General features: G+C 41.4%; 1 protein-coding gene across 10 annotated transcripts in view; it reads left to right on the top strand.

Moving 5' to 3' along the window:
• The window catches only part of NBEA (neurobeachin), an 862398-nt gene that overhangs the window by 544595 nt on the left and 305699 nt on the right, over positions 1 to 12104 (top strand). For all 10 annotated transcript variants that reach the window (XM_075061639.1, XM_075061640.1, XM_075061634.1 and 7 more), the window contains one exon: positions 8516 to 8640. In XM_075061639.1, coding sequence (XP_074917740.1) covers positions 8516 to 8640 — 125 coding nt within the window. The remainder of the gene's footprint in view (positions 1 to 8515; positions 8641 to 12104) is intronic.

The raw sequence follows: 12104 nt of genomic DNA, 5'->3' as shown, positions 1-12104 counted from the left end.
AAAAGGAGAGAGATTAATAAGCGTCTGTCAAATCTGGACCTTGCGCCAAAATCTGGGTGCTTAGCATGAACTCCAAGGTCAATGACAGTTGGATCTTATTCGCTGGCCACCATCAGGATTCTGAGTACCTGATAAACTCTCGGTCTCCCAAATCCTTCCTCTGGGGAACCCCAAGACTCAGGAGTGAGCCTCAACAAAGGGAAATAACTCATTCTTCCTGCTCTTTACTTCTCCCAGACTTTCAGCCGGGGATAGGAGATTTCCGTGCTTCAGTCCTTGAAACACCCAAACAGGAGGCACGATTTATTCCCCCTCCTCTGCTCCCTCAGTTTCTGAAGACGTACTCTGGACAGAATTCCTATCCCTTGCCTGTAACTGGAAAAGAAAATTAAACAGTTAAAAAGAAGCTTTATATGGACAAGATACATGATACTGCAAAGTATACAACACAGGCAGTGTTAAAAGCACATATGAATATCATTGCATTACAATACACATTAAACCTTCCAAATCCAATAATATCAAATATAAGTTTCCCTTTTGTATCTCACATTGGGAACAGAATGGTAGAAAGAAGATTGGGATAGAAAAATAAATCCCTCATTAAGAAGAAAACAGCAGAACAAAACACCCCAGAGTTCTCTTACTTTGAAAAATCGTTTCCTGAGTGGTCTTGCGGTGTTTGGTTCTTTTGTTACTGCCTTTACAGTAAAAAAGAAATCCCTTTTAGCTATCTGTTTATGAACGCCCCAAATCACGACAGTGGAAAATTTCACTGGGTGATTCTTCCTAGAAATACTAACAGAGTAATACAACACATGCACTTTACATATACTACTAAGCATGTAACCACAGACTTTGACTTTTAAGGAAGAATTTTAACGCACTGAATTCCGGGAAACTCAAGAGATGATCAGCTTTTGTTAACCTCCGGAAATGTTTAGAACTTTCAAAATAAGAATCTTGGAGAGCTCCAACGAAACGAAGAAGCGTTTCTTGTTGTTCCCTTGGCTGTAAAGCCCACTTAGCGCCGGCATGGTCAGTTGAAGATGGAACACTGCGTAACACATTGGGCATAGTTTTCCAGGGGTACATCAATGGCCTAGCATTAACTTTTCAACTGAATGACAATTGGTCTTCCCTCTCTAGATTAGTTTCTTTGATGAGACAAACGAATGGAGAAAGTTCTGATCCGTCTCCGCAGCGAACGTGCTCTATACCAAGACTAAGATGCAGCGGTGGTTCAATAAGAATGGTTTGTCAAAGTCTGGGCCCTAGAAGGGTAGACTGAGCTCGCTTAAGTTTGGGTAATAAGGCTACTCACTGACACTGCAGCAGTCATAGTTAACTGGTATTTGGTGGGTTTTTGGTCAGGTCGGTCAGGGGCAGCGTTTGGGCGAGACAGATGTGTACAAATACGCCTGTATACCGGCCAAGCATAAAAAGATTGGACCTGTGTCTTGACTTTTGGGCAGGCCACTTTTGGATAGCATCTCCTGGTGTAGGGGTTTAATGGTTCCGGACCAACAGCTCACTCAATCAGCTTCGCGACATTGGACACTGTTTGCTACAGTTAGTCCGCTGCCTGATACCTCAATAAGCGTTTTCAGTTACTAGTTCGGGGACTGAAAAATGCCACAGCATTCGAGTAGGCAACTTGATCTCTCCATCTGCTATAGCCCATCTACCTGCCCGGAAGGTGCGCGGTGCATCGCAGCCCGAAAGGAAGACATTAAATTCAGATAACCCCATGGGTGAAAAATTGCTGGACTCTTTTCTTGGAAGGTTCTATCTGCGGTATCTGTGCCATCCCCTTGGTTAAGTTATTGAAGATGAACTCTGGCACGTCCAACTTCTCCAATGCGCATCGTGCGGCTTTGGATAGTTGTCTGGACGAGTTACCCGCAATATAGCTTTACGGTAGTCCCACGCAAAAGCAAAATGCCATTTGGTTGGGTACCAAACCACTGGAGATCCATCGCACTGGTAGATGAGCGTATTATACCCATCTGTAGCATTTTGTCTGTTCTATAGCAGCTTGTCTGAGGGGAGGTGATGTTCTAACTGGTGAGCATAACCTTGTCAATGGAGCGGTGGCTGTTACTCGATCTGGAGTGGCTGAGAAAATGGGGCGAAGCTAGTGGCCAGTCTTGATCTGTTGCCTCATGCACGGAGATTTCCACTCCAAGTCTAATACCGAGACTGTAATACGACTGGAAGAAGGCGGCGCGGCTTGTGATCGTCAAGCACTGTCTGGATGAACCGGAACATCAGGAGTACATAGAAGAGCCCCAAGATGAAGCTGCGAGAGAATGCTGCAGGCAGCACAGACATGGGAGGAAGACCAGGCAGAATGAATGCCATATGGAAACAACGACCCTGCCATGGGATGTACCTCAGACAAATAGCAGAGATGCTGACATTGGGACAAACTACCGTGGGCTGAAAGGGCTGACTAAAAGACAGCACTGAGGCCTGAGCATAGCAGCAAGGAAAGGCATGAACCAGATCCATGACAGGGTCTACCACATTAAGAGAGGACCCAGGGCAAGACTGTGCAGAGAGGCCTAAGACAGTCACACACATAGTGGCAGAGTAAATGCAGCAGGACGAGCTACTACTGAAGCACAACAAGTCTGGCATTGTGTGCAGGAAGATCTGCACAGAGTATGGGGCTAGAACCCCTATAGACCAGATTGGAGATTCCACGAAGGTTGTGGAGAATAGCAAAAGGGCTAAGGTTCGGTGGGACTTCGATCCAGACGGACAGGCGGGTACTGGCCAATCAATACCAGATCATTTGGTATAAAAAGACCGAGACAGAACAGCAGTGTGATAAGATAGTAGCAGTGCCTATGCAGCAAGATAAGGAAGAGGAATATGAGAAGCTTGGAGAAGTACAGGCTGAAAGAGGAACTAGAGAAATGGTAAGGAAGGCAAAGTGGTCCCAGTGTGGTAGAGCACTGGTTGACTCTTAAGCTGGTGAAGTGGCTCAACAGATTCCCAGACAACTCAGAGCTCATTGTCAGAAGAGTTGCAGTGCATAGGAAGAAATGTAGGGCTCAAAGGTCCAGCCCCCTGAGCTGTGGCAGGATCAAGTAAACTCAGACCAACCCTGATTTGTTTTCACATGTTTCCAATTATAGGGACTCCACAACCTCCCATGGAAACCTATTCCAGGGCTTACCTACCCTTATAGTTAGAAAGTTTTTCCTAACATCTAAACTAAATCTCCCTTCCTACAGATTAAGCCCATTACTTCTTGTCCTACCTTCAGTGGTCATGGAGAACAATTAATCACTATCTTCTTTACAACAACTCTTAACATATTGGAAGACTGTTATCAGGTCTCCCTTCTGCCTTCTTTTATCAAGACTGATATGTCCAGTTGTTTCAACCTTTCCTCATAGATCAGGGTTTCTAAATCTTTGATCATTTTTGTTACTCTCCTCTGGACTCTTTCCAATTTGTCCACATCTTTCTTAATGTTTGTCATCCAGAACTGTACACAGCACTCCAGCTTGGGGCACACCAGTGCTGAGTAGAGTGGGACAATTGCTTTCTCTGTCTCACACACAACACTCCTGTTAATATTCCCCAGAATCATATTAGCCTTTTTAATATTAATATTATCCTTTAATAATAGTGTGTAGCTAGGTAAAAGGGTAGTAGCTTGGGTTCCCTTGACTCAGCGATTCCTGGGCTCTCAACACACAAATAGCCTAGGATCAGAGGTGTGCAAAAAAGGCTTATAAACTTAAAGCCACCTATGCTTCTTGCTGTCCTGTGTGCTCTTCAGATGAACTAGAGGAACTAGGTCCCCGCCCATTTAATTGTCAGCACCTACCCCTTATAGACCATGATGCTCACACTCTCTGTCTGTAATATGTGAATTACTTGTAATTACAGATTTCTAAAGTGGGGGATGGAAGGCTTCTCAGGAAAACTAGAAAGAAAACACAATCATTTCTAATGTCACTGGGCTATGTGGATACCTAAATGAGAAGAGGTGTACAACGGGACCTGTCCTCCTTCCATGGTCAGTGGTTAAAATTCTCATGAAATTCAAGGGAACTTCAAGGCCATGGTGGAGAAAAGGGAATTTGCTGTGAACAAAAGGTTCTAAAAGTGGAAAACAATGCAGATCACATATATATTTCATGGAATAATTATGAGACTTCCCACCAATCCAAAGGCAAAAGAGAACAAAACCATTTTTCCAAATCATCTATTCATCTGAATTTATAACAGGATGCCAATGGCCTCAAATGAAGTAAGAATTATATATATATATATATATATATATATATGCATGCGCTTACTATATGTTGCATTCTATGCATCTGATGAAATGGGCTGTAGCCCATGAAAACTTATGCTCAAATAAATTTGTTAGTCTCTAAGGTACCACAAGTACTCCTGTTCTTTTTGTGGATACAGACTAATACAGTTGCTACTCTGAACTTTAATGCATTCTTTAGCACCAGACTTTTAGAGCAAATAAGTTTAAGAGCATTAGGTTCAGGATTATGTTCATAGCTTTTTTCTTCTTTATATCTTTAGAATCATAGAATATCAGGGTTGGAAGGGACTTCAGGAGGTCATTTAGTCTAACCCCCTGCTCAAAGCAAGACCAATTCCCAACTAAATCATCAAACCATAATATTGCAATAAATTTACTCTGATCCCAAGAAATATATGGCAAAATAGAATATGGGGAAACAGTCCTCCCCCAATATATCAATAGTATATAAGATGCCCTAATGATTTTTACAATGATAAAACTCAACAATTCAGAAGTTACTGTACGTTAACCCATCTGTTTTTCATATCTCTGTTGTCTCCAGCAATAAGGCAAGGAGGAGTTTCTATCATCATATTGAAAGTTTTGCTTAGAGTTGACAGTATGTTGGGAGCATAACAGGTTAATATCCAGAAACTTTTAGTTTACAAGTCAGTTACCAACTTCTACACAAACAGCTTAATGCCCCAACATGATAGCACAACCTATGTTCTGCCTGTGAGGCCTTGACAACATCTTTGCATCAGATGGTAATAATTAGTAGTTTAGTTACTTTTACAGTATTAACTCCCACAAGACTCCACCAGAACTTGAGCTCTTTGTTGTATTAAGTGATCCAAAATCTGCTATTTTTGCAGGATAGGCTTTCCTGGTTCTGTTACTTTTTTTTTCTATCTCACTTACGTTTCACAGAGATTTGAAAAAGAAAATGCCAGAGTGGTAGTTTCCTGCCTGCTCCCCAAGAGTATTTCTTTTCCTTGGTTCAACTTCCATATGTGTTAACTTTGTAATTCCACCCCGTTGGATTTCAGGTTTGTAGTCAGTTTCTCTCCCCGCAGCTATAGCATATCCCCTGCTCAGAGGTAATAGGAAGCTTAATATCGCCGCCTCCCCCCCCCCCTTCTTTGTCATGTGATAGGTAATACATTGTTGTCATTAGCAACCTATAGCAATGGACAGCACAGTAACTGCTGCAGTTAAGGTTCTCTTATAATCTAAATTGTTTATAACTTTCCCCAACTTTAACCTTTCAGGCTGAAATTTTATGAATTAGACTCAGCTTGAAGGTGATTTTCCCTGCTACCCCAGAAAATATGAGCTGAGCAAAGGCAGTTCAGTGGCTGTTGAAGAAGAGAAGAGTGGAAAAAAATAATTCCTTCATATATAATGCTTATAGAAGTTAAATATGTAAATATCATGTGTTATAAGAATGAAAACAAATACAGGATGCTAAATGTGTCTTTAAGACTGTAAATACATTTATGCAGAATTATATTGTATTTGAGAAATGTGTGATCCTGTTAAAATTAAACTATGTTGTAAGGCATATATGCACAAGGGGACAGAGATGAGGTCACATGTGCGACTTTAACTTTGGCATTTTCTAACATCTGAATATACCGTGCAACCTTGAAGTTTTTTTTAATATACTCTCTTTGATGGACTAGTATGTACAGGTAATATAGTTTGTAAAGTGCTTTGGATCCCACTGGATGAAGTACGCTGTTAAATGCAAGATAATTTTTCATTATACAATAATTTTAATTTAATTGCACTATAGACTGTGATGAGTGAGCCCAGTGCTAATGTTGCACAGTACCATGTAAGCAATAACAATGTGGTTATGAACTCAGTCTCTCTCCAAGGGCTGGCAAAAGGCTGGGAGAGTCATTAAAGCCATGCTGTCATCTCTCCAATGAAAAGTCTTCTGCTTCTTAGTTTGTTGAACCAAATCTTTGTTTAGAAAGCATTAGGTGGCAATCTTGTTTGGATCACCCATCATCCTGTACGAAAACACAACAAAATTCCCACCTCACCCTTGCCAGCCATATTTTGACGGTTAGGGGCCTAATTATTGGGGCTCAGTCCTCTGAGGTGGTGTGCATCCTCATGTCTCATTGTACCTTGGTGGGGTGGAACTGGTTCTAGATCAGCAGAGATTGTAAGGTATAGGGTTGCCTGTTGGAAGGATGGGGGTTGCTGTAGCTTGAGATTGGTGACATTGTAGCATCTTTACAGGAAAAAGGAAAATCTAGGGAGGAAAAAATTGTTGTACTATGCAAAGCTGTTTACTCTGTGATCAAAAACAAGGTAAAACCAAACCTGAGATTCTTTTGAGGGTTTTGTTTTTGAAATTTTGATTTGAAGGCAAGATTTTTGTGTTTCAAGTTTCAAGTTTGCGTTAATTTATTTTATTATGAGGCCCTTAAGGCAGGGTATTTTCCCATAACAATCTTACCTGTGTTTTGTTGTCTCTTTGTTAAAACGCTTGCTTTGAAAGCTATTTTGCTTTATTGTTGGTTAAGAGAATACAGTATTTTTCCTTGTTCAAACTGATTAATGTTCTATCACCATGGAATATGATTTAAAATCAAAATATATCTCAAAAGGCGAATATTCCTAAGTTTAGTATGGATTTATTATCTGTACAATATTATGTCATTCATCTCAAATCAGTGGCCCTTTTTTAGGTGGTAGCAAAGAAATTTTCACGAAGAACAGCCACAAAATCCATGTGTTCTTTTAAAAAATAAGGCCTTTGCTGCTCCTGTTCCATTATGTTTATATTTTTAAATGGGAACAAGAAAGAGATTTTGCTAATCTTTCATTAGTTACTCATTAAATATTTTTCTTTCTTTCCTCCACACAGTAAAAAAGCTTTTAATTGATTATTAACAAAGATAATATGATAAAATGTGTGTGTGGATTTGATGCTGTTTCATAAATCTAAATAAAGGTCATTTGTATCAAAGCAGAGAAAGAGAGGCCTAGATTGTACCTGTCCCCTCATTTCTGCTCAATGAGCCTTTGAGCCCCTAAGCAGGGGTCAGACACACTGCCGTCCTTGCAATTTTGGCACATAAAAGCCATGTGAGTCTAGTAACAATTACAGGGTAGCACTCCCTGTGCTAACACACAATCCACTGCACCAGCCAGTATAGTTGGGTCAGTGAATGTGCAAATGTGTCGTGCATTCCCTTTAAAAGATTGTGGAAGGGGTCTGTTGTGCCTTTGCACACAGTCATGATGCCTCTAGGAGTGGCTGGCAGTACAACTACTCCTCATAATGAAGGCATGCAGTCATTTAAAGCACAGTCTTTCATTGCTGTTGGACAGGTTGATGAAATGTTCCTCCACGATCTTAATACTAATATTGTTTGAATATTTACTAAACAGTCATCCAGTCCCATATTTAGTAATGAAGTTAAAATGAACACCAAAGGATGACATGAATTTGCATTTTCAGTTGGATATAGATTAACAGTGGTTTCTGTCTCAGTCTGTGGAACTTTAATATTGGTTCTGAATGCAAAAAAGAACCGTAACATGAAGATGGTCATGGTTGTTAATGGCTTGTATTAGCTGGAAGCTATAAAATCATCCAAGGACTCCGTTAATGTTGGAATAATAATTTACCAAGACAATTACCACATGGTGAAATTTTTTGCAGTTCTAATTCAGTGTTATTAATAATGAATAAAATTGCAATTTTCTCAGGTTGCTGGGGGCAGTGGGGAATTATTTCAATGAATATTTCAGCACATTAGTTTAATCATAGTTCCACAAAATTCAACTGGGCAATATTTTATACTTCTAAGTTCAGTCTGCTAAGGGACCATAGTCATTAAATTGCAAACTATTTGCACTGAGATCCATTCTATGATTTACTAACCTTGTTAAAAACACTGTAAAAGAAATCAAGTTGTGCCATTAATACTTGTAATTTGATGCTGCATTTGTTAATGGGCTCACTGTGATTAATGTTTTTAGCAGTAGACAGAGCATTTTGAGACAGGCAGAGCTGAGCTCTTTAATGCCTACCTAGGAGTAAAAATGTTAGAATATTGCACAGTTTTGTAATATATATTTTTGCTGGAACATTTTCCTTAATGCCACTGAAATATAGGAGCAGTACTGAAATTATATGTATTTTCTATATGTAAATACAGTGCAAGCTCTGGTAGGTACTGACATGTGTTCTCTATTTTGTAGCCAACTACATGACTTCTGGCGCTTGGATTATTGGGAGGATGATCTGCGCCGGCGAAGGCGATTTGTTCGCAATGCTTTTGGATCCACTCATTCTGATGCCCTCCTCAAAGCTGCTGTGGACTATGGTCAGTACTAACTCTCACCCCCTTTTTAATAAAGGGGCTTTTTTGGTGACTTCTATGTCCATATTAGAGTGCTGAGGGTTGTCATTTTTCTTCTTTCACATCATGATTTTAGGAAGCTGGAACAGGAATTCTTTCAGCCTCATTTCTTGTTGGGCCAGAGGAATTGCTCTTGGATGCTGTGAAACACTCACTCTTCCTAGCTCCCAAAGGCTTAGCAGTATTTCTTTCAGCAGTAGCAGAACCAGGTTTAGAGCAACGGCACAGCTGGGGGGGTGATGGGTCATTGGCGGTGCCACCTTCAATTATACCTATTGGCTTGAAAAAGTGCCATATATATACATGAAGGCCACCCCCCTATGCCATGGTACCCCTTATTAGTGCTTCCACTGCTTTTCAAGCATTCCCAGACTCCATTGGCCCTAGGATTCAGACTGGGATAAGGAATCAAACCTGACTCTCCTCCTTGGCAGAGTACGACTCTTAAGCCAGTGAGATGATATAGCATAACACTTCCATATTAGACCTCTTTTCAATGAGGTTTATAATTTGTCTGTAAAAATCTTGAAAGCATTAACTTGGCATACATAATCTAAACCAGGAGTAATGTTTATCTGCAAATTGTGAAATACATCAATGAACCCTTGTTAAAACAAAGCTGCTTAGCCGTTGTGCTCAGTGCGTTTGGGCAGTCATGAGCCAAGCACTTTATCGAGAGGTTCTCAAACTTTTCTTTCTGAGGCCCACCTGACATGCTATAAAAATTCCATGGCCCACCTGTGCCACAACACTGGTTATTTGCATGTAAAAGACAGGGCTGGTGTTAGGGGGTAGCAAGCAGGCCAGTTGACTGGGACCCCATGCTACAGGGGCCCCCAACAAAGCTCCACTGCTCAGGCTTCAGCTTCACCTGGAGTGGGGCTTCAGATTTCGGATTTCTACCCTGCTGGCCCTGCTCTGTTGAACAGAGGAACTTCTCCAAACACCTGGATGGGGTGATAGGCTTTTGTGGACAGTCTTTTATTGGGACATGCTTACAAGACTCACCTGTGACACCAGAGAATTAGTTTCAGGGGTTTCATCTAGCCCAGTATCTTGTCTTCTGACAGTGGTCAATGCCAGATGCTTAGAAGGAATGAACAGAACAAGGCAATTATCGAGTGATCCATCCCCTGTCATCCAGTACCAGCTTCTGGCAGTTAGAGGTTTAGGGACACCTGGAGCATGGGGTCATGCCTCTGGACAGCAGAATGAATCTTAATGGTGCAAGAGTCTAGAAGGAGATACATTTTTCAGAGTTAGGTCTTGTGCATTCTGTAGACATCTACAAAGGCATTTTTTTTTCATGAAAGGGACCTATCCACCTTTTTAATTTATATTTCTAATTGAAAATAAAGTGGCCCCAGTATTAATTTGCACTATATTTGGATGTAAACAAACTTGAGCCAGCATTATTCTTAAATAAGTTTAAAAGCAACATACTGAAAATTGGTGCAAGGAAAATCATTTTATGCAAATATGAGCTAAATCATGTAGACCATTTATAGCCAGAGCTCTCAGTGAAGTCACTGGAAGTTTTGAGTCTTAGATATAATTCATGCTATGTAGTTAATCTGTGGAACTCATCACTTCAAGATATTACTGAGGCAAATAACTTGTAGTGAGCTTCAGAAAAGATTAGACATTTAAATGAAAATCAGTATGTACAATTATACTAGCTCAGGGGTGGGAAAACTGTAGCTCAGGGCTGTATCCGGCTCTGCAGATGTTTTAATTTAGCCCTGGAGTTCCTACCAGGGAGTGGGGTTGGGGGCTTTTCCCACTCCAGGAGCCATGGCACACGCGGAAGCAGCAGCATTCCCCCTCCGGCTCCTATGCGTAGGGGCAGCCAGGGGGCTCTGGATGCTTCCCCCCACCCCAAGTGCCACCCCTGAGCTCCTATTTGCCAGGAACCGTGGCCAATGGGAGCTGCAGGGACAGCGCCTGTGGATGGGGTAGTGCGCAGAGCCGTCTGGTCATGCCTCTGCATAGGAGCCAGAGGAAGGACATGCTGCTGCTTCTGGAAGATATTTGAGGTAAGTGCCGTCCAGAGCCTGCACCCCTGACCCCCTCTTGCACCCCAACCCTCTGCCCCAGCCCTGATTCCCATACTGCCCTCCGAACCCCTTGGTCCCAGTCAGGAACACCTTCCTGCACCCCCAACCCCTATCCCCAGAGCCCGCACCCCCAGCCAGAGCCCTCACCTCCCCCCGACCGCCAACCTCCCTCCATCTCCTGACAAGTCCTCATTTCTGCCCCGCCCACAGTAGCGCGCAACCACAGCCAAAGCTGTCACCCCCTCCTGCACCCCAGCCTCCAATTTCGTGAGCATTCATGGCCCAGCTATAAAACTTCCATACCCAGATGTGGCCCTCGGGCCAAAAAGTTTGCCCACCCCTGTACTAGCTAGTATATTATTTATTAAAATATAAAGGCTGTCAATTGTAATGCTTCAGGGCACAAGCTGACCAATAGCTGGGGTCAAGAACTAATTTTCCCTCATGCATATCGTATTGCACATTTTACACAATGATGTTTTTATTTTCCCCCACCTTCCTTTGAGGCATCCAGTATAGAGCCACTGTCAGAGGCAGATGTCAAATCTTTAGTTTGAACTGCTATAACAATTATGATGCTCCTTTTCAGAAACAAATATTAATTTTAGCCCTAGTCTCTATTCTACTTTAATACAGAATTACAATTTTGAGGAGGCTGTTAATATTTAAATACGTAAAAATTCTGATTTCAACCCAGCCTGAAAGCAAGAAGGAAACTGGTTTACAATCTCTAACATCGGCCTGTTAAGGCCTGATTCAGCACCATTTTTTAAGTTAATGGAAGTTTTTCCATTTACTTCAGTGGAGTTTGTTTCATGCCCTTATAATGCAAATGATGTCCTCTTATTTCCCCCTCCACACCACAGCTTAATGTGCCCCTTCTGTTACATTTCAGCATTCAGAAGGGAACCCCATTTACCTTTAACATGCAGGTGAATAAAGCTGAAGAATTGCTGGGGCAGTACAAGTCAAACTCTCATTGGTTGTGTTTCAATTTACAGTAGATGGAAGTTATCTTGTTGACAGTAAATGTATCTGATATGCAGCTTTCCCATAAATAAATTAAAAGTATGGTGTGGCATTCTAGAGGAATTTTAAACAGCATACATTGAAGTTAAAACTCATAGATTCCACCTTGATGTACTTACTTTTCAGAGGCTTGGATATATGGATTTTAATATTGAAACTTTTAGTTGACCTTTTGCTGTGAGAAAACATCCTTAACACTGATGTTATTTTTATGCCTCTTGGTGATACTAATGAGTTGAATAATTTATGAGGTTGTCATGTGAAAAGGATTTGGTGCAGTCTGATGTACTTTCAGCCTCTGGTGTTGGAATGTGATTAATAAAGAGCTGGAGGCATAGAATT

This window comes from Chelonoidis abingdonii, chromosome 1 (genome assembly GCF_003597395.2).
Source record: "Chelonoidis abingdonii isolate Lonesome George chromosome 1, CheloAbing_2.0, whole genome shotgun sequence".
In the NCBI taxonomy this organism is placed as follows: domain Eukaryota; kingdom Metazoa; phylum Chordata; order Testudines; family Testudinidae; genus Chelonoidis; species Chelonoidis abingdonii.
This window is presented reverse-complemented; position numbering and strand designations above follow the sequence as displayed.